The following is a 21,156-nucleotide window of genomic DNA, read 5'->3' as shown; positions in this document are numbered from 1 at the left end:
GTTTCAAGGAATCGCCACAGCCTGAACCTGTCTCTCTCTCTCTCTCTCTCTCTCTCTCTCTCTCTCTCTCTCTCTCTCTCTCTCTCTCTCCCTGGCCACTGGGTGACGCTCTTTTACGCGCTGCGGTCCACACCAAATCCCCCTGTATGAGGTGGAAGTTTTTCCTCTTTCCACGTTCAGTAATCTGACACCCAAAGGATTCGGAGCAGAAGGATGGACCCTTAACTCCGCTGGAAGGACGGAAGGAAGGAACAATCATCCAACGAGCGCAAACGAGAGGGACCGAGCAGAAGCGAAAGGCTGTGCGCAATAAACAACCCCGTGGCTGCGGCAGCGGAGGAGAGCTGGGTCTCCCAAATAACTGGCCGTCCGCCTCAAATGATCTCAAAGCGACAAGTTCCACTTTCCACAGGCGGATGGGTGACTTTCCTCGGCGCTTTGTGAGGAGGAGATGATGAAGAATTTCAGCAGCAGTCCCCTTCACAGCAACAGCCAGACTTCCAATCACATCAGAGAGCGAAATAACAGAAAGTACAGCTTACTCTCTACTATACCGTTGCGATTTTCCCTGCGAGGTTATGGTTTCTGCATGGCTACGCTGTTCCTCTTCTGTTTCGGCTCCCTCTTTTACCAGCTGAACGGAGGACCCCCTAAAATCCTGCTGGACATCCGACAGTATCTCGGTAAGAACTTTTTTCTTTTCCTCTGCTGGCTGAAACGCGTCATCAAGGAGATCCTTTTCAGTAAAAAAAAAAAAAGTTACACACGTATCTTTAGTTGCCCCTCTTTGATGGGACGTGTAAAAGAAAGTTTATTCACAGCGAATAAGAGAATGAAAGCGGCTTGCACCTCTCATTCACCGCCGGCTCCACCGGAGGCCACAGCGTCCCATCGACCCCTTTCACCCCAGATGAGTTATCCTCTTCTCCTGACACCATTCAGAATCTTTAAATCATCCAACTGGCTGTAAATGAAGTTGCTGTAGAGTAACACATATCCTCTTAAAAACGCGCCTTCATGCACAACCGTCTCATGTTAAATATTACAGTCTCCCGGTATCTGCAAGTCTTCCCCAAGTTTAAAATTCAAACTTTTCACAACAGATCCTGAGGAATGCGCCCTCCTCCTCACCATCTGATTATCAGTTCTGACTTGTCGGAGCATGATTGAGATCTATTATGGTAACAAGAACTTAGCAACTGTTAAAGCTGATAATGTATGTGGACGGAGACTAACACCTCCGCTTGCACAGCCAGCTGGTGCGCTCCTCTCAGCCACACGGCGCTCATTGCGCACGACGGGCACCGCCAGGACAAGGCGCAGCAGTGTTTCTAAAGGCTGGATTTATGCTGGTGTTTTGAGTCAGCCAAGCGCTTTTCTGTAAGTGATCAGAAGCAGGGGCACAAGGTTTCCAATTTAGAATATAAAGACCTGAAGGGAATACTTCGTTTAGATGTGACTTGGCACAGCTATATTACTGTCACTGCACTATACAGGGTGATATCAAGATGAGAGTGGATGTATGTGTGGCTGTGTCTCCATGGGTAGTCTTTAGGATGACACGTATCATGAGTCAAAAAAAGGGAAGTGTGTGTTTGTATGTTCATGTTTGTCCTTGTGTTCTAAAGCCAGCTGATTTCCTATCATCATGTCTGTGACTGCTTCAGTTTGGTGTGCAGCAGCAAAGTGTGTGTCTCTGTGTGTGTGTGTGTGTGTTGAAAGGAGGTTGTGTTCCTACCTATTTCTTACAGGGGGGTTGAGGCCTTTATGACGTGATAAACATCTGGAACAGAATGAGAGTCACTCACCAAGTCAGCCACTAATCCCATGGGTCAGATTGGTTTCCTGTAGACACACACACACTCAAACACATGGATACATGCGCACGTGCCTGCACACTACAGCTGCACAATACTGTCAAGAAATCATTTTGATTTGATTTGATTTGGTTCAGTGTTTCAAAACATAAGCACAGGCAGTTTTTTCTGGTGTTAAGTTTCTGCGGCATGTGAGAAAATATTTAAACAATCAAAGAGTCAGTCTTGACAGCTGGGTATCATGGAGAGCATGAATACTTTGCTAGGAAATGCAACTTGATTGCCTGAGCAGACTCTATATACACTGCACAACATTTACTCTGATGAAACTGTGCAGCCTAATGTGATTTAGAAATTGCAGCAGTCGATGCTTGTTCATTCTGTATTGCAGTAATTGCACAAAGCGATTGTGCACACAGTCAGATAGCCTGTAATGTCTCTGACTTTCTCACTAAGCAGCGCTCCACTCCTGAGAAGTGCTCTATAACCTGAAAAACATGCCCGCAAGTTTAAGTGATCAGCTGAATCTTTGACACCTCATCACACAGGATGGAGTGTGGTATTAGCACACAAACACATCTGCAAACACACCCACATTTCAAAACCTTTTTTGCACCATCAAAATCCACCAGCAGTCGTCCATGTGTGCACCACGAGGGCGAGGAATCTCCCTGTTAGAAGACGAATGAGTGTCTGGGCCCACCTGCGCGACGTGATCCTCACTGCAGCTCTGCACAGAGACCCTGAGGGCCAGAGCCTTGTCAAACACTGACGCCTCTATACTCTTCAAGAGTGGGCTTCCTTATATAACAATGACACAACTCCAGTGTAGCACCTCCACTGGGCTCTGGATGAGTAATCGTCTCCACTCATTAAGATGCTGAGGCGAGGAGAAAAAGCTTTGTTTCTGACTGCAACGAGTGACAGTGTTAAAGTGGTCATATGAAGTTACAAGCAGCAATTAAATTTTATGTTTTGGATAGTCTTCTGATTCCTGAGCCTTAGTCAAGTAGCAGGATTGTGATAAAATAATAAAGCGTTGTAGTGGATTCAGATGTGGTCTGCTCATTGTCTTCATTCTGAATAAACCGGTGGTCTTGAGTACTTGAAGAAGAGAATAAAGAAATCTGGTAGAAAAGAGGGAAGGTGGAGAGTTTCGCTGTGCAGGATCCTCATGTGCTTTGGTGGAAAAAGAGCCTGTGCCGGCGCTTTGAAAGAAAGTTTGGAGGGAAGTTATTTTCGTGAAGAACTTCACATTCCCTGGTTTCCCCCTTTGTCACCTTCACCCATGTCAATTACAGACACGCTTGTCTCCACCTCAGTCTCTCTCTCAGTCTTCACTCTCTCTGTGTCATACACGGTTGTGTGAAACAGCTTGCCACCTGAGTCAGGAACTGGATGTAAACTCCAGCAAACACTGTTGGAATGAATAAGAGAATAAAGAGGAGATGCAGCATTAATAATCCTCCTCCTGTATGTGAGCAGCCTCTTATGAGCAACCAGTGATTGGTTGATTTATTTACCTTAAGCTGACTTTTGTTACTTTTGGCTGCACTGTGGCAAGATGAAGGTGTGGATTCCTGGTGGGGTAAGTGAATGTGGGTGTGTATCTGGAGGAGAGTAGTAGGTTGATTTTGTGCAAGTGTGTCTTAAGTGTGTGTGCTTCTCTCAGGCACACACACCGCAGAGGGAACAGAGCCTGTTTTGTTTGGGCCAGCGGCGAGTTTGGTGTCTGAGGGTGTCACTCAACGTATAGCTGCAGTAACTAAAACGGCGTGCAGACCTTTAGACCTGGATTTACAGCTTGCCCACCGCTGTGTGTTCTCCATCACCGACTCCCTCTCACACTTTCTCTGCCTCTCTTTCCCTCTTACACACATACATACCGATATTACCCTCAAACAAGCCTCTATTTGAGCGATGTGTCTGTGTCTGTGTCTGTGTGTGTGTGTGTGTGTGTGTGTGTGTGTGTGTGTGTGTGTGTGTGTGTGTGTGTGTGTGTGTGTGTGTGAATGCACAATCACACCTGACTGTCTAGCAGTGATTCCCCCAGACATTTGACGTGGCTGGGCTGGGAGGTTTCTGACTGAAACATGTTTCAGTTCATTGTTCTTTAGAAAAGTGGACAACTTGTTTCACTGCTGTAGGCCACTCTGACTGTTAACTAGTCAGAGAAACACCAGTGTGGAGCTAAAACTGAGCTGAATGACAAATTAGCTGTGATTAGTAGTGAGCCAGGAATCTTTTTATAGAAGCAACTGCCTCTATTCCTGGTAAAAACGCAACATATAACAGAAATATCAGATTAAATATGAAAGGCTTCAGCAAAGACTGAGTCTGAAGCCATGAACCCGCTCCATTCACATTTCAAACGGTAGTTGACCCAGCGTTGTCATGATCTCAGGGATTTTGAATGCAATGATGGGAAAATGAGTATTGCTCTTCTGTGATACTGCACACCACCCTCTTGTAGCTCCTTGGAGCTGAGAGAGCAAAACACAGAGAAGGATCTAGAATTTTTCTCTGTTCTCTCAAATCTTCCACTTACTGAACTGGATCCTTCAGGATTAGTCAGCATATACCGTGCGCCTAGGTCTCAGACATGTGGATGGATGTAACAGATTTTTAAGGACACGTAAGCACACAGGTCTTCCTCTGTGTTTGTGTGTGTGCGTTGTTACAGTTCCCAATTCCCCTACCATAAATCATAAATGCTGAGCGGTGCGACTGTCAGTCTCTCACTAAGCATCGCTCTGCCTCTCAAAAGAACTTTGTAGCCTTAAAAAATTCACACACATAAATTTAACTCACCAGAAACTGGCAGGTAAAGTGTGTGAGTTGCAGGGCGGTGTTGGGGATTACACAGGTATGTGTGGACACAGAGGAAGGTTCAGGATCTCTCTCCTCCCTCCAGGTTCTGTCTTATTTACAGCAATGCTGGGCAGGAAGTGGGTGAAAGCAAACTTTTAAAGTGAATTCAAATGAAGTTTAGTTTGGCGTCTATGAGTAGTGCTACCAATAAACTTTAACATGTATTTAAAGAAGAAGAGAACGAGAATGGCTACAGAAGTGGTGGAAAGGTTGAAAGATTGTAAAAGACCAAAACAGCGGGGCTAGCCCTATAAATAAGTCTGTCACTGACTGACTGACTGCTTGACTGACTGAGCGATAAGGTCGCACCACTGGTCGGCCACTCCAATAGAAGTTTTCCAATTGGTTCTTGCGCTTTCAAAATGTTTTCACGCCAACAAGCAGTGCTGCCAACTTTGCACCTTTGTCCCTAGATTAACCAACTTTTCAGACTGCTTTAGTAACTTTAAAAATAAATAAATAAATAACACAATAAATGTGACAAATCTAGTGACTTTTTGAACAAACGTTAGCTACTTTCTGTAGAAAAGAGTCACCAGTATGCAGTGTGAGCACACCCTGCTGGCACACCTCTCTGTGCTGACTGCACGGCAGCCAACATGGATGAGCGTTTAATGACGATGTCACAGTTATGAAATCGGGATTTTAGCCGTGCAGAACGGCAGCTCGGAAATGGCTTTGAAGTGACTGCTGATAACATGTAGTCTTAATGTGCCAGTCACTATTTCCTACTTCATGATACGTTCCATTGTCTCACAACAGAAGTATATATAAATGAGAACAGTTTTATTAGGAATTTGGCTGTAATAAAATACCGTATATGTGAGCACAGAGAGTAAGAGGGAAGCAAACAGATAGAGTTTGACAAGGCAGAATATGATGTGGTCCGGCCGTATACTATGTTTTAACTTTTGTTATCACAAAAATAACTGGTACTGGTAGTTATTCACTTTCCCTGTTTTTACTCAGCATTTTGAACTGTAGACACTTAACTCACAAACCTGTTCCACTAACCTCGAGTCTGACCTGTTGCCCTCATTTTCTTAAATAACATTAAAACACATTAAAGCATATTTGGTCAAGTATTTCAAGCATGCACGCGCAGACAGGCATACTGTGGTGAGGAAACTGACAAACAAACTACACATATGCAGAAGAGCTTTGTTGAGTGAGCCAGACATGTAAGTGTGATTTCTGGAGCAAACTCACCTCTCCACTCACACCAGTACGCCCGCTTCCTGTTAAAGGATATTAAAAACACTGTCTTTATTTCACCCAGTCGTATTTTGTTCTTCAAACTGACAGATTAAGTGGCACTGAGTCTTTGACCAGAGAGACCGAGTCCACACTTTTAAGTGTCACATAAAATAAAAAATCAGACCAGTGCTGGTCAAGCTGCCACTCAGCATTTTAAAATGACTAACAGAGTTGCCAGGTGTGTACCAGTCTGACTCTGGGGTGAAGTTGGTCATGTGGAAAAATACTTACGCTTCCCAATTATTCCCTCACTCCTTCGCATTTTTTTGTTATTTACTTGTGCAAAGTTTGAGCAGAGGTGGCAAACAGAAGCACAAACATACATTTTTAATTTAATACTAACGGCTGCTGCTTCATGATAATCTCATGTTTAGTGGGCGAAGATAGAATAATATTTTGCGTCAATCCAACACCTCCAGCTGTCAACACTCATTAAAAGGTGAAGGCAGGACAACTTGGCCTACTTTCTCCATACTCCCTCCACCTACAATATGTTAGTCCTCATGGAAGTGTCGGGGAAAGCATTACCTCTGACAAAACCCAAAACAACTCCTAACTGACATCACGTCCGTCCTAAATGCCAAAACAATCAGACGGCTTGTAATTCCCTCTGGGTTGGTAAAAAGAGCAGTCCTCCCTGCTGAGGACAGGCGAGCCTCACTCTGTTTATTTACCTGCTTTCTAACGTGCATGCCAGCTTGTTAATTGGGTTTTGGGGTCAATAAGTGGAGACAGTTTTTACTCTAATGGAAACCAAAAAAAAAAGAGACTTGGTGCTTTTATTTTAATTTTAGGATTTAAAAGAAAACAAAAGCAGAAATTTGATCAGTATTTAATTCTGTCATAAGCACGTGGTTCTACATAGAGTAAACGGATTAGCATATTTTCTTTCTCATTGGTTATGATAAATTATGATATTTAACATTCCTTATTTTCCGAAATATTACAAAATGAAATCATGTGAAAAATGGCTTCATGTTGACCCCATGATTACATAATGGAAGCAATTAGCATTACCAATTAGCATCTCTATGCCTGAGAAGCTGCCATTGCCCTCTCCAGAGAGATGGGCAAACACTAAAACAACACAGGGCAATTATCCTCCATTAGTGCAGTTGTTTTCACCACACAAAAAGAGCAGATGTAAAAAAAAAAAAAAAACTGTGACTGCTGCAGCTCAAGGCTTGCTGAGCAATGATGGTTATAACCCAAGAGAAATCCCAGATAAATTTGTGGGCAATGGTTTGTAACTAGGCTTGTGTGCTATGCTACTGTATGTGTACTGCGTCTGCTTTTGGCAAACGACTGCAAATGACTGATCAAATTAGAAACTTGTTCTGCAGAGTTGGTATGTTAAATGTGTTGAATTCAATACACAATTATTTGCTTTAAATAACATTTTACAACTTAACAACTTTTTTTTTTTTTTTTTTTTTGCAAATGTGTCCTAAGCCACTTTTCTCTTAGTCAAAACTGAAAAAAGGGTCTAAACCGTGGCACATTATGTTATTATATATATATAATATATTATATATAATATTTGAACAATGCTTGTAGGTGTATTTTTGATCTTTGTCATGAGCCAGGCTATGTTAAGCTAAACTGACTGGTGCACATAAACCCTCATAACATTTCAAACTGTCATTTTTTTCCACACAATTATTTGAACAGATATAAGCCTGTTGATTAGTGAGCTTTAGATGTGCTGGGAGGCAGGTTTGACAGAGCCTGGGTAGCTGTTTGCCCCTGTTTCCAGTCTTTGTGCTGAGCTAAGCTAACCTCCTGCTGGCTGTAGCCTTATCAGTCTTCTTACCTAACTCTCCAGAGAGCGATTAAGTTTATTTCCCAAAATGACAAATTATTCCTTTAAAAACTTTTATAGCTGAACTTTATGATGTAAAAGTGAGCTATGCTCCACACACCCGAAGCTTGAGTCTCTGTCAGCCCTTTGTACTTCATGTAGTCAAGAATACATTACACACCAGCTCAGAAGGGGGTTGTTTTTAGGAACTGTGAGCTGTTGCCAAGACACTGATGATGGCTGGTTGTGGTGACTTTTATGTCAGTGCCTGTGGTGGTGCGTGAATGGGTGGGTGGCTCAGGGCCCACAGCCACTGGGTGGTACCTTGGCTAATTCTTGTAAGAAGGCGACTACGTATATCCCATAATTTAAAAGATCAGTGCCAGGATAAATAGAGGTCCTGTGAGAAAATGAGGTATCCACGCTCTGCATGTAAACTGTATGCCCTGCTTAAATCAGCTCTCCTCTGTTCATCCAGAAGGACAAGACCTCTAATCTGAATCAAGGTCCTTTGGCGCCTGAATTAGAAACAGAATAATTACAGTCTGCTGCTGATTTTTGGATCAGCATCGCCCTTCCTCATACCCTCCTTCCTCATATCTTTGTGCCCCGGTGTTGTTATCCTATTTGGGAAATTTCTCTGTTTGTTTTGGCGAGTGTTGAACTGCTCCGCATTCCTCTGTTTATTGCCACAGAACACCCAACATGCTCAACTACCCACATATAGACTTGTCAGCTCTCGTCAAACAGCAGGTTTGTGTGGTCACTAAAGTCAAGTAATTATTTTCCAATTTGATTCAACAATGGGATTCGGACTTTTCCCTCATAGCTCAGGACAAACACGCAGCCCAAAGCCAAGTAATTGGTTGTTATGGGACTTGTTAAGAGGAAACATGCTGCCCGGTGGTCAGCAACATACCTTGTTCAAGGAACTCTGCCTATCTTTATTCTGAGTGAGTTTACCACAACTCTGTCTGCTAGCCTCATTTCATGGCAATGAAAAAGTATATAGTGCTTTAAAATAGCAGCCTTAAATATACAGCAAGGCAGATAGACCAGCAATGCCCAGCCCATGTTGTTAAAACCACTACGTGCTGGTTTGGGGAGATGTATTCCTTTGCACTTTAAAGTTTTATATAGCCTATGCCCTTTTTGGGTTCAGCTGAGTGGATGAGAAATCCAGTTTTTCTTCTGTTTTCTCGAAACTTTGTGAAAGCTATTTTGTGTGAGTATGAGAGTCCAGAACGTCTTAGGTCATACAGTCTAGTGATGTGCCAGTGATACATCATCGAATCAAACTGTATGTGCATTTTGTTGTGACAAACAAGATGTAGTCACTGACTAAGCTGAATAAACATGCTAACTTTTTACTTGTCTTGCTCTCTTTAGTCCTTAAGTTTCAGAAATCACTTCAACAGATTGCACAGATCATCCTAACAGGTGGTAAATGTTATCCTGCCAGACACCACGACTGAGACCTAAGGGCATTGCCAGGTGTGGGGTTTTCAGAGTTGTCAGAAGTTGTCTTTTTTGTAAAATGATACAATTATCACCTTCTACAGCCTTCAGCTTTCACAGTGTTATTATAGGGGTCTTTCATTTGCTCTGCACAGGCCTGTTTTTTTTCCCCAAAGCCCTGAACATAAAAGTTGATAAACCACATGAATTTGTGTGATTTTGCTTCCACTTATTTGTGTGCAGGTGCATGCATGTATACACAGTTAGATGGCTTTTAAAAGATCCCCGTTGGTTCCCGATGAAGCAGAACTGGACTCAGATTAAGGAAAGGCCATTACATAGTAATTAAACAATGTTTCCATGAAGTCAGGAATATTGGAAGACTGAGAAACACAAACATTCACATTCATGATCTCTCAGCTGCTGCTTAGCTTACATAAAAGATCCAAATTGTTTCATTGATAATATGCAACTGCTGCAAGAAATGACTTTATACATTCCAGCTTCATTTCATTGCACTGCAACATTTTCCTCTGTTTAGTCTGAAAGGTGTTCTCTCCTTTACACTCCAACTTTAGGTATTTTAACAACACACACACTCTTCACACAAGCTAGAAAGAATGCATTTATTTTTGTTTAGAGGAAGATAGTTTTTACAGAGCCTCTCCACATATCTGATGGCCAAGCTAAATAAAGAGAGCTCCAGAGATGTCTAGTAACCCCTCCCAGCTCCCATCCAAACAAAGTCTTATGTAATTTCTCCCTGTCACTCAGAAAGTCATAACTTTGTAACTTAGACAACAGCCTGAAGTAGACCGGTACACTTCAAAGTTATCATCATTTTATTGCTTGCTGACACCAGAGATTTTTAAAGCTGTCATTATTGGATGTGTATCTGCTGCCAATATTCCCTAAAGTGACCTTTATAGTCAGATTTGATGTAAAATCTAACCCATATTGTCTTTGTATTTTCTGTCTTTTTTATCTATTCATTTTTTACGAACTTAAAGCCTGAGGAAGCTTTATTTAATTGCACAGCAGTCCACATCACAAAACGAATTCTAACTCAAAGCTATTACCAGTAGTGACTCTTCCTGTCCTTGCTGGCAGCAGGTGGAATACTACAGTAACTTTCCTTAGAGAATAAAACTATTTCATTGCTCCGGAGCTTCTTGGCTGGGCTGAGACAGATAAATGTATTGATGCCGAAAAGGAAGGGGTCGACACTGAGGACAGCCTGAAAAGCATTTTTGAAATGTTCAGATGGAATGTGGTCGTCCCCCGTGGAAAACAAACCTCACCTCAACCAAATCTCACACCCCTATCTCAAAATGTGCTCTCCCTCTCTGAAACCCACCTTTGTCTCCCACCACTTCTCCCTCTGTCTTTCTCAGTCTCCTTTTTGAGCTTAAACACTTCTCTCTCTCAACACCTGCCTCTTATGCAAAGACAGGAGTGCAAACCGTGACTGACAACACATCATATCAGGCAAAAAAGTGAGGGTTAGTGCTAAAATCCACATCCTGCCATCACCTGTCACACGTATGAACTCTTCAATACCTGGATCTTTCTTTCTTCATGTTTACCCTCCATACAACTGATGCCTCAGCTGCTAAAGCCGCAGCCAAGGGGTACTGTAGTGGTAAGCTGCACCCATAACCCTGTACAAATGTTCTGGTCTGCAGGAGAAACCACATTTTCCAGATGTTTCGAAGAGACATCTTGAGTAAAAGCAACACAGTCCAAAGTTAACAAAGTCTTTATCCAAAGACACACAAACACTCAGCTTCCAAGAAGTTGTTCTTTTTCCTGTCCGGTCAAGACTGAGGTTGAGTCCTTTTCCTCAGCAGGGGATTGGTTCAGGAGAGAAGTCAGCGGGTGTGGTGAGTGGTGTTAATTACATGGTGTTTGTGAATTTTCAAAAGGAAGAGTGATGAACTGAAATTTAAAAGTTATTTTGCAATCATCCTGAGACGTTCAGGAATGTAACCTGCCACAATAAACTGGTATCTCAAGAGGTCAAAGGTCATGTTAGGACCTTGGGTAAACCCAGCTTGAGGTTAAATGGGTAACTCTATAGTCTAGTGCTATTTCTTACACGCACAGTGTTGCTACGCCCCTTGAAAAGCCATCAGTTGTCTGGCCTGGTTCATTGGCCCAGATCCTGGTTTGTGTCGTGTTTCCACTGGCCTGGCCCAGAACAACCTTTCTGCTGCACCAGTCTGGTTTGGACTGGACTGAATTCATGCCAGCTAGACCTGCCTGTCCTGTAAATTCATCCATCACTGTGCAGAATGCTGTTCTAATTCTTTACCACAAAGTCTAACCCCAGGGATAACCATACTTTCTTCCACTTTTTGTCCAGCCTCCTTTTTCTCTCTCTGTCTTTCTCCCTCTTTTTCCAATTCCATCTGGTCCTTTGCCACTTTCTCTCTCTCTCTCTCTCCCTCTCTCTCTCTCTCTCTCTCTCTCTCTCTCTCTCTCTCTCTATGTCTCTCTCTATGTCCTCATGCCATTTACCTCTTCTCTTGCCACTCTTTATTCTTTTTCTCTCCTCCTCCTCCTGTTTCCTCTCCTGGAAGTCTGTGCAAGAAACTTTCACGTAAATTCTTTCCTGGACAGCTCTGTTCACCCAACTCTGGGTGAACAGATGCAGCCTGTGTGTTGTCCTCTGCACTGCAGTGGACGTGTATGACACACACACACACACAGACACAAAAGTGCCACTGGGTGCGTTGGATGTGTGGAACTGCCAGCTGGAACGTTTGTGTCTCTAATCACTACATGCAGTTCCATTACATACTCAACCACAGGCTTTCAAAACCACTGTCTCTCTGAGATCTCCTGTATCTTCTCCACCCATTCGCGTGCCCATTCATGTGTGCGTGTCGCTGTTTATGCATGTTTTATCTGTGACTGTGTGTGTTTGCGTGAGTCTGCAGACCTTAAACAAGTGTCACCATGCTTGTGATTTCACAACTTCTCGTTCTTGTATATGTGTCTCGGTGCTGCTATGCTTTGTAGAACTGCTGTTGGTATGGCTGCTGTTTCACTGTCTGAGAGGAAAAAATCGAAACTTTTATGTCTGTTCGTAAAATTTGCTTTAGGGAACATATAATTGAATGCAATCTACTGAGAAAAAGATTATAAACAGTAAAGGGAGATATAAAAGGATTCAAAATACAGTAAAGGAAGCGATAAATGATGTGATATTGAGATCACAGTCTTTGGGGATTATTACCAAACACTACTATCCACTTCCATCAGCCAGCTGTTTGTCTTCAACTTTCTGTCTCGTCCTTTTTAACTTGTGTCTGCTCTTTATTAACTCTCCAGATACAAAAAACAAAGTCTCTTTAGAGGCGCTAGCTACAAAACAATCATCCATCATAATTATGCAAGTGTCTTTGAGCCTCCTCACCCTGACACATTTTCTCTTTCTCACATACTTTCATAAGGGGGTTGTTGTGCACTGTGGCTCTAGCATGAAGCTTGATGTCGTCTTCAGCCGCTCTGTTCTAATGGGGTGCTCCTGAGAGGCTGAAGAAAACCGCTGACCACCAGCTAGTTTAGCCCAGCCCACATTGCTAAATTAAAGAGAAGCTCCATCTTCAAGGTCACGCTCAGCTGGAGCCTGCACTCACAGACGGCAGCCCAGTGCACTGGAGTGAGTAGTAAACATACAAAACATTCAGGAACAAGTACATTTTGTTTATTTGTGGTGTTATGATGCACCATGTTGGAATTATATGCCTGGTGTTTCCTGTTAGTGTAGTTAAACAAAGGAATCCAGCACTGAAAACATGCCAGTGAACTGCAATGACCACAATTCATTGCACATTTATAGTCATAGAGCCATTGTTAGTTTCAATAGGGCATGATTGCATCACAAAACACACATAAAGCTCTATTTAAATAAAAATATCTAAGGACAAATTGAATTAAAAAGTATATGTATGTAAAAGAAAACATGTATTATCAGCAAAATATACTTTAGTATCCAATATAAAAGCATGGCTCCTTTTAGGTGGAGCTCCTTTTTTTTTATCCCTTTATATACTCTTTTTTTAATCTATAACAATTTATCATGACTTAACAGATGATGACGAAGTATTCTGTACGTAAAATCCTAATCAGAGGTCTGATAACTATAGCTGCTGGATAAACGTAGACAAATCATAAGTACAGTATTGCCCCCTGAAAGGCAGCAGAGAGAGTATGAAGTAACTTCTCCAGGCTGTTGTAAACTTCCAACCTGTGCCAAGCATCAATACCCTCATTCACTGATCCACAGGCACACATCACTCAGCCACATTTGTGTCAGTAACATATATTAAGATAGACCGTGGCGTGGAAGCTGAAGAAGCCTGTCTATTTATAAGAGTGAAAGATCCCTGTGGGTTGGTCTAAATAAAGAGGTTGAAGGACCAGCAGAAACTGGGCTCATGTGGGTTATCCTTCCCACAAAACAATTCCTAGCTTTCCCGGCTACTTTTACTCCGCAGAGATGGAAAGCCACACCGCTCGAAACCACGCTTTCAAGGAGTTCGCATGTCCTGGTTAACATCCTATCTTTGGAATATTAAATATTTTTTAGGGAAACAGGTGGAAATGTAGAGCGTCCTATTCTGCACTCTCTTCTCATTAGCCAGATGTCCTCTGCTTCCTTTATCTCTCCTCTCCCTCTTTATCTTTGTCTCTTCTTTCTCTTTAATCCCTCTGACAATGTCATCTCCCAGACTAGAGTCTTAGCGGGTGGGATAGATTCCTGCTTGTATATTTATAGGCTGAGCTAAAAGCATTTGCCCACACAAAATCCCAAGCATGACACATTGATTACAGGCTGGTGCAGACTGTCTGAGTCGGTGAACTGTGACCAGCAGCATATGGACAGAATTGACCATGAGTGACCACAAGTACAGTCGTATGAGCATATGAGCAGTGCTGTTGTGCGGTTTATGTCTGACGTCTCTAGAATGTGACATATGACAAGTGACATATTGAGGTTCAGATGTAACTTGGATCCAGCCCTTTCTAAACCAATATGTTTAAAACTGGGTGCGGCATTTCTTTCTGCCACTCTGCTCCAGTTTTTACTGTCCACATCACCTCAATATTTACTACAGTGTCCATTTTTCACACGTCCTTTTTTTTAAAAAAAGGTGCAAAAAATAAATGAAGGCATTTCAGTCGCGGACCGTGAATGAATGCTCGTCATTCAAAGCCAGACTGCCTGACCGCGATTGAGAGTTAATCATCATAGCTGCCCTCAAATGACAATGAGCTGACCATCAGATGATGTTTATGAATGGAAGCTAGTTATTTCTTGCCGCAGCTCTCTCTGTGAGCTAGTGTTTGGCCTGAACTTGAAGCCGTGCCCATGTTTCCAAGAGGCCAGTCAAGGGTGAGAGAGTTTCCCTCACCTTAACACCATACAGCCCATATTAGCATGAGTCAACAGCGCTGGCGTGTGGATGCTGTGTTTGTTTGCCTCTGCTTTGCATGCATGTGTACAACAGCTATATGTGTGTGTGAGAGAGTGCGAGATAGAAAAGAGTGTGTATGTCGGGCTCAGCAGGGTGCCTGTTGGGAGGGAGGGCACAGCACAGGGTCTCAGTGTGCTGCCTCTAACCAAGCTGTGATACACTGCGTAACCCTGCCCCAGCACAGCAAGAGAGGCAGATTTAGCACCTTCAACCCTCCCAAAGGCCTTCCCTCTGCCCCTGATGACAGAAACAGAGGAGGAGGACTATTGGCAATGTGCTGGTACTGTAAGGAAACCCACTTTATGAAGAAAATTAGCTTCCTAATGACCCATAATAGGTGTATATTTCTTTACTGCTTCTCCTTCAGAGCTTGTAGTTTGGGTTTTGTTGCCAGAGACAAGACTAAAAAAATGACCAATCATGCTCAGAAGCTTGCTGTGTATGTGTCAGCATAGAAGGATTTGCTCATTAGCGCGTTTATTAGCTTAATGAATAGCCTCTTTATCATAACCGTTTAGATTTAGTATGTTATGGCAGTTTAAGAGCCTATTGTTTACATCATCAATGTTATTATCTTTCTGCTCTAATTATGAAGTGGTTATTCAAAGAGACAACAGGGTGAAAAGGACCAGCTATTTCCCAGCAGCTGGTGGTGTGGTGGTTTCTGTGTGGCGATAAGAAACAATGATTTGAAATTAAGCCAAAGAAGCCACAGAGATCTGAAAGTTGAAGACTGCTGGTCTCTCTTCCGTTCTTTTTTCTTTCTCATTCATTCTTTCTTTCTTTCTTTCTTTCTGTCTTTGAAATGCTTTTTTGACAGAGTATTACATGTTGTTATGTGTCAAGGCTGACAAGTACAGGGAGAAGGAGCATGCAGTAAATGAGTCTGACCACCTGCTTAGAGCATTTGTGCTCATGTGGTATGCTCCCTAACCACTCGGCTATCTGGTTCCCCCATTTTAGTAATTTTTAGTAAATCTAAAAGTTCCAGGTTCTCAAATGTGAGAATTGTCTTGATCTTACTCCATAGTAGCTAATTAAATGTTTTTGTGTTTTGGACTGGTGGTTGGACAGAACAAGACATTTAAAGAAGCCTCCATGATTTGACAGTTATGTTCAATGCAGCCAGTTAGCAGAACTTTATAACTCACTTTAGTGAAGAAGTGAGTCTACGATGCTCAGTTACTAATGCTCCTCACAACCCTCAACCAGCATCTACTTTAAGACATGAAAGAAAAAAAATACTGTGGGTGGGTGACACTTCGTGTGTTTCTCAAGCTAGATCATAGATCATCCTTATCTACACTGTTGCATCACACAGACCACAGTACCACAGATTATATGAATCATTTGACTGAACATCAGTTTATGTAGGTAGCTAATATGATGTGTCATCTTGAACACTATCCTCAGTAAGTTGCCTTGCTATATACTTTGTGTCAACGCCTACATAACTTGGTTCAGCAGGTTGCAGCTTTCTGTCCAGGGTTTACCCGGATCTAACTGTGATACAGCTGCCTTTGATTGTTATGCACCAGGGGCATGAATCAACTCACAAGTCCTAATTTAGCTAAACTACGTAGTAAACTACCATGATCAGCAGTGCACACAGGCTATGGTTTGCTTTCATATTGTGCCTTTAAATCTGATTCATGATGATGGTGGATTGATTTTAAAATGCCCTGATTGCTACTGCAGTACGTAGCCAGTTTCAGGCTTCATCTATAAATACTTCTTTGCTGTTCTTGGAAGTGTGAGCTGCCATCTGTTGTTTATTGCTGGGTTGTTGCTCTTTGCTCTCTTTTTGGCCACAGTGGTCCAGTCCGATGCCAAACGCCTATCACCGAACTGTTCAAACATTGTCACTTTGTTTACATTTTTCACTTCAGTTAAATAACACTTTTTTTTTTATCTCCATATTAAAAGATCGGCTCGGTCAGGATGCTCTGTGGTGACAGTAAACATGTTTTTGATTATGCAAGCTTGATAGGCAATACCTCAAATGTTATTCAGGAAGTTTGTTAAAGTTCTCTTCTTCACTGAGGCACATCACCATCACCAGCATGTGCTCAACACATGGCAAGTGCACTTTATTTGGCACCTGATGAGGGTAGGGAAAAAATAACGTGTAGGGAAGTTTGTGTGTGTGCATGTGCATGTGTGAGCGTGGAGTTTCAGGAGGCACTATGATGATGTCATAGGGTACAAGGTGGTCTGCTGCAGACGCACATCCTGTGGCTTCTGGTAGCAGGCACTGTAAAATGTCTTTGCTCACACACACACCCAGACCCACACATACATACACACTTCTCTCTTTCATTCTTTTTCTCACATGTGCACATGCCATCAAACACACAAAATCTAAACCTTTCGCTCTTTCTTTTGCCTTGTTTTTCTCCATCACTCACAGACTACATCAGCAATCAAATGTGCATGTCGCCACACACACACACACACACACACACACATATATATGTATATGCACACATATCCTAAAAGAGCTGAGTACAAAACAAGGGAGTGGCAGCGTCCCAGTCCAGCAGCGGTTTAACCTGGCACTGACCAGAGCTGCAGTGCAAGACGGAGCCTGACAGCAGTTTCCGTCAAATGAGTATTTATGTAACAGATGATGCAGGCAGGGAGGCCAGGGTTCTGCCACCATCCACTGTGTAATTAGTGAGAGGTTTGGGGATTTGCGGATTCTACTTATACATGTGAAAGCACAGGCATGCACAAAGGCACACATCACATGCATAATACAGTAATACTGTAAGCATTTTTAAGCATGCACGTACAGATTTTTTAAATGCACCAACTTTGATTATGAGGCTGCAGAAACACACTCACAGTTATATACACACACACCAGCACACTGGCAAACAGAGTGCATTTGCCCAGCACTGCTGTATATGGAAAAGAGTTGAAGGTGGAGAGGGAGAGTCATGGTTTGGAAGAGTTTAATTCTTCCAAATTAGTAATTATGTAAGAATAATATGACCCAAATATGATTATAAGGTTGATGTATTAGTTGCATTAAGTAAAGCAATTACCTTATTAAAATAAATCAGATATTGAACATTTATGGAAAACTCACTGGCATTTGAGCACAATGTATCTTTGACTAGTGTTGGCCTTATTCCTGCTCTGATTCCCTGTCAGCAGTGGGCACAAGTATTTTGTTTCTGACTGTAACTGACTGTTTCTGTCAGTTATGAGATTTCCATTGCTGCACTTATGTTTGGGCTTTATTATGGAGGCAGCTTTCCTACTTTGTTTTATGTTTTTCTCCAGTTTGTGCACTGTTGCATATTTATTTGTGCTATCATAGAAGCTGAGATATGCTTTATTGAACCAACTAGTATTTACTATTTCCACAATGAATAAAAGTTGGGGATTTTTACCCCAATTTTCTTTGGTTTGTTCTTGGTTTTGGTTAAAATAATTAACTATTTCTGATTCCTTAGTTTGTATGCTATAGCAAATCAGTGTATGACAAGGGAAATTTTTTATTTTGCATAGAAAAGCATATAGAAAAGTGTATATATATATATATATATGTACACACACACACACACACATATATATTAATACCATTATATGTACAGAGATAGAAATTAATACAAGAGGAATTCATTGCATTGCTGATGTGGCTCATATGTGTGTCAGTTATTTACCTTATAGCTGGAATGGGTCATCTCTGTGCTGAAATCACACCTCTCTGTGTCAAACAGAACAGTGTAACAGTCCTATAAAGGTCTATTGTTGGGGCTCATGAGAAAAGTAGCACGCTTCAGTGGACCACAGTCACTCATTGTGTGGGGCTCTTGCCTTTTCCCTTCTGTGGAAATATTTTATGACATGGCCTCAGTTTTGACAAGGCTATCCAAAAAGCTATCACAACCAACTAACTTTTTCTTGGACTCTCTTTCCATGCCATCATTTCACTGTACAACCATCTTTATCATCTGGCTTTCACAAACCTTTACTTTTCTTTACATCTCTTGTCGTCTCTTTCTCTCTTTCTCCATCAGTCTTTCTTTTTTCTGTCCCTCACTCCAGTGTGAGACTTAGCACCACACAGGCTCTCTTTATGCAGTCTGTTTGTTCTGCCATACCTGCCGTGCTCGCTGGTGAGAACAGTCTGATGAGGACTGCTGCTGCTGCAGAGACCGGCAGAGATTAGATGTTGGATTTGAGACTAGAGGCATCGTAATCAATAGCTCCTTCACACACACATGGTCTACATGTACACACATTGACACACACATTGTTACAGTTAGGATCCCGCCATTGCTTATAACAATATACAGAGGAATGCATGTATCTCCTGCCATGACCCATAAGATAAGGGTCTTTCTCACAGCTGGATGAGTCCCTGAGCCAGCACTCCCTGGCACAATAAAATTCCCTCACAATTCTTTAGCCAAGATACTCCTTGGTCATCAGTTTGAGTTTTTATGAGTTAGTTCCTAATTTTCATGACATGGGCACATTAGATATCACAACACAGAGGTACATAAGTATGTATTTCAGTCCTGTTGTGTGTGTGCACCGGTGTGTCTAGTTTGTACATGGAGGAGTTATTGTGTTTCCCTGTCTTGAAGGGGATTTCAAGCCATTGAGGAAGCTCTAGCTGCCAGATAGTGCAATTCATCTTTTTCTGCTGACCTTCGCAGAGGGCTCACAAACTGATTTGATAACAATTTGTTCCCGTTTCCCTGTCGCTGTCTCTCACTCTTCCCCTCTCTGACCTGACTTTATTTCTTTTCATTTCCTCACTGTGCTGTACGCTACAGCAGCTGCTTTTCCTGAATCTGGCTGTGTCACATGACAAACTCAGAGGAATTCTGGTTCTCTGTAGGAATTCCCTTGCTCTTTCTGATCCCTCCCTCATGTGGTACTTTCTGTCTTCCCTCTGTTGCCCCCATTCTGCCTCTTTCCTCTGTTCCATCCAGAACTTTATCCAGACTCCCACAGGGCGCAGGTCAGCGGGTGATTTACATAGCACACCAAAGACGTTCTGCATGTGTGCACGGCCATTTGTCTGCAGGCATGTATGTTGTTTTTTGCTTGTAATGTAGAGTTGAAGAAACCAGAAGGAGACAAAAGAGACAACTGATTAAGGAAATAGTTTGATATTGCACAAAGTGCTCTTATTTGCTTAGAGTAAGATGATACTACTCTCATGTCTATATGCTAACTATGAACAGCCACAGCTGGTAGCTATACGGTTAGCTTAGCATGAAATCCGCCTACCAGCACCTCTAGATCTAATAAGTGAGCTCTGGAGGTGCTGTTAGGCAGACTTTTTTACATTTGGACAGAGCCAGGCTAGCTGTTTACCTCTCTCTACAGTCTGTGTACAGCTAAGCTAAGCTAAGCTAAGCTAAGCGTCTCCTGGCTGCAGCCTAACATTTCTCGCACAGACTTGAGACCGATATTGCTCTTCTCGTCCAACTCTCCACATGAAAGCCAAGTGCATCCCCCCGAAATGTCAAATTATTCATTTGAGCTCCGATTCACTAGTCTGTAGCCTCATTCAGGCTCCTGACAGATGTGATTGTTTTTATGGCTATGTGTTTCATATGTGGGGTTCAGGCTGGCCGCTCTCTTCAGCAGTGACAGAGCAGGGTGCAGGTCCTCCAGACTCCAGCCTTTCTCAGTGGTCACACGCACATTGAAGCATGAAACCTAAAGCAAGCTCATAGCTGACGCTCACTGTGAAATCACACACAGTGGGAGAAATTCTGCGGGTTAAAGCCTCATGAACCAATTTTGCGTTCATGTAGAACAGTTAAACATATAAAGCAAAGTTCTTTGGCATGTAACAACTGGAGTTTCTCACCCTCATCATTTATAAATGCTTCTGTTTTAGTCTCTTTACAAAGGAGGAGGAAATAGAACCCCAAGTGGCCACCATCATGACAGGCCAGCAAAAATTCAAAGTGCATGTTAAGATTTGGTTCACCAACAGTCTAACAATATCTAGTTTGGTGATGATTGTGCAGTCAGACATGGGTACACACCCAGCTCTTTGCCTCATGCCTCATTCGTGACTCAGCAGAATCACCACTGAATCCTAAGACAAGGGTGTTGGATGATTGCAGTGTCCACATGCAGCTGTCGTCTGGTTTCAGTTGACATTGTCATGATGAAAGGAGTTGTAATGAAACATTGCAATCATTTTCTATGTCTTGAAAAATGTAGTGACAGGCTTCAGAGTACTAAATCATTGTCTGTTAAAAAAAAAAAAAAAAGGTTCAAAAACTGATTTAGTTTGGTGAGGCTCAGGGCAAAGAGAGCTGTATTGTAAACAAACTGGCTCATTAAGACTACATTACCTTCCAAACTGCTGGCCTAAAATCCTGATTTTATAACCACAACATCGTCTGACAAAATCACCACACACAAGATGAAGACATGTTGACTGATGTTCTAATAGTGTAGCAACTCACAGCGAGATAAC

The 21,156-nt window shown here is 42.3% G+C and overlaps 1 protein-coding gene across 2 annotated transcripts in view; it reads left to right on the top strand.

Annotated features, from left to right (window-relative positions):
- The first annotated feature begins 201 nt into the window (after positions 1-201).
- The window catches only part of usta (uronyl 2-sulfotransferase a), a 51,541-nt gene continuing 30,586 nt past the window's right edge, over positions 202-21,156 (top strand). Inside the window, exon 1 of one of the 2 annotated variants that reach the window (XM_071479311.1) lies at positions 202-683. In XM_071479311.1, the coding sequence (XP_071335412.1) occupies positions 452-683 (232 nt within the window). In that variant the 5' untranslated portion in view covers positions 202-451. The remainder of the gene's footprint in view (positions 684-21,156) is intronic. The other variant, XM_071479312.1, reaches the window with a different exon arrangement.

Source organism: Trachinotus anak, unplaced genomic scaffold (assembly GCF_046630095.1).
Source record: "Trachinotus anak isolate AG129_WGS33_773 ecotype Australia unplaced genomic scaffold, CSIRO_AGI_Tana_v1 ptg000005l, whole genome shotgun sequence".
In the NCBI taxonomy this organism is placed as follows: domain Eukaryota; kingdom Metazoa; phylum Chordata; class Actinopteri; order Carangiformes; family Carangidae; genus Trachinotus; species Trachinotus anak.
The sequence above is the reverse complement of the archived record's forward strand: the minus strand, read 5'-3'. Positions and strand labels throughout refer to the sequence as shown.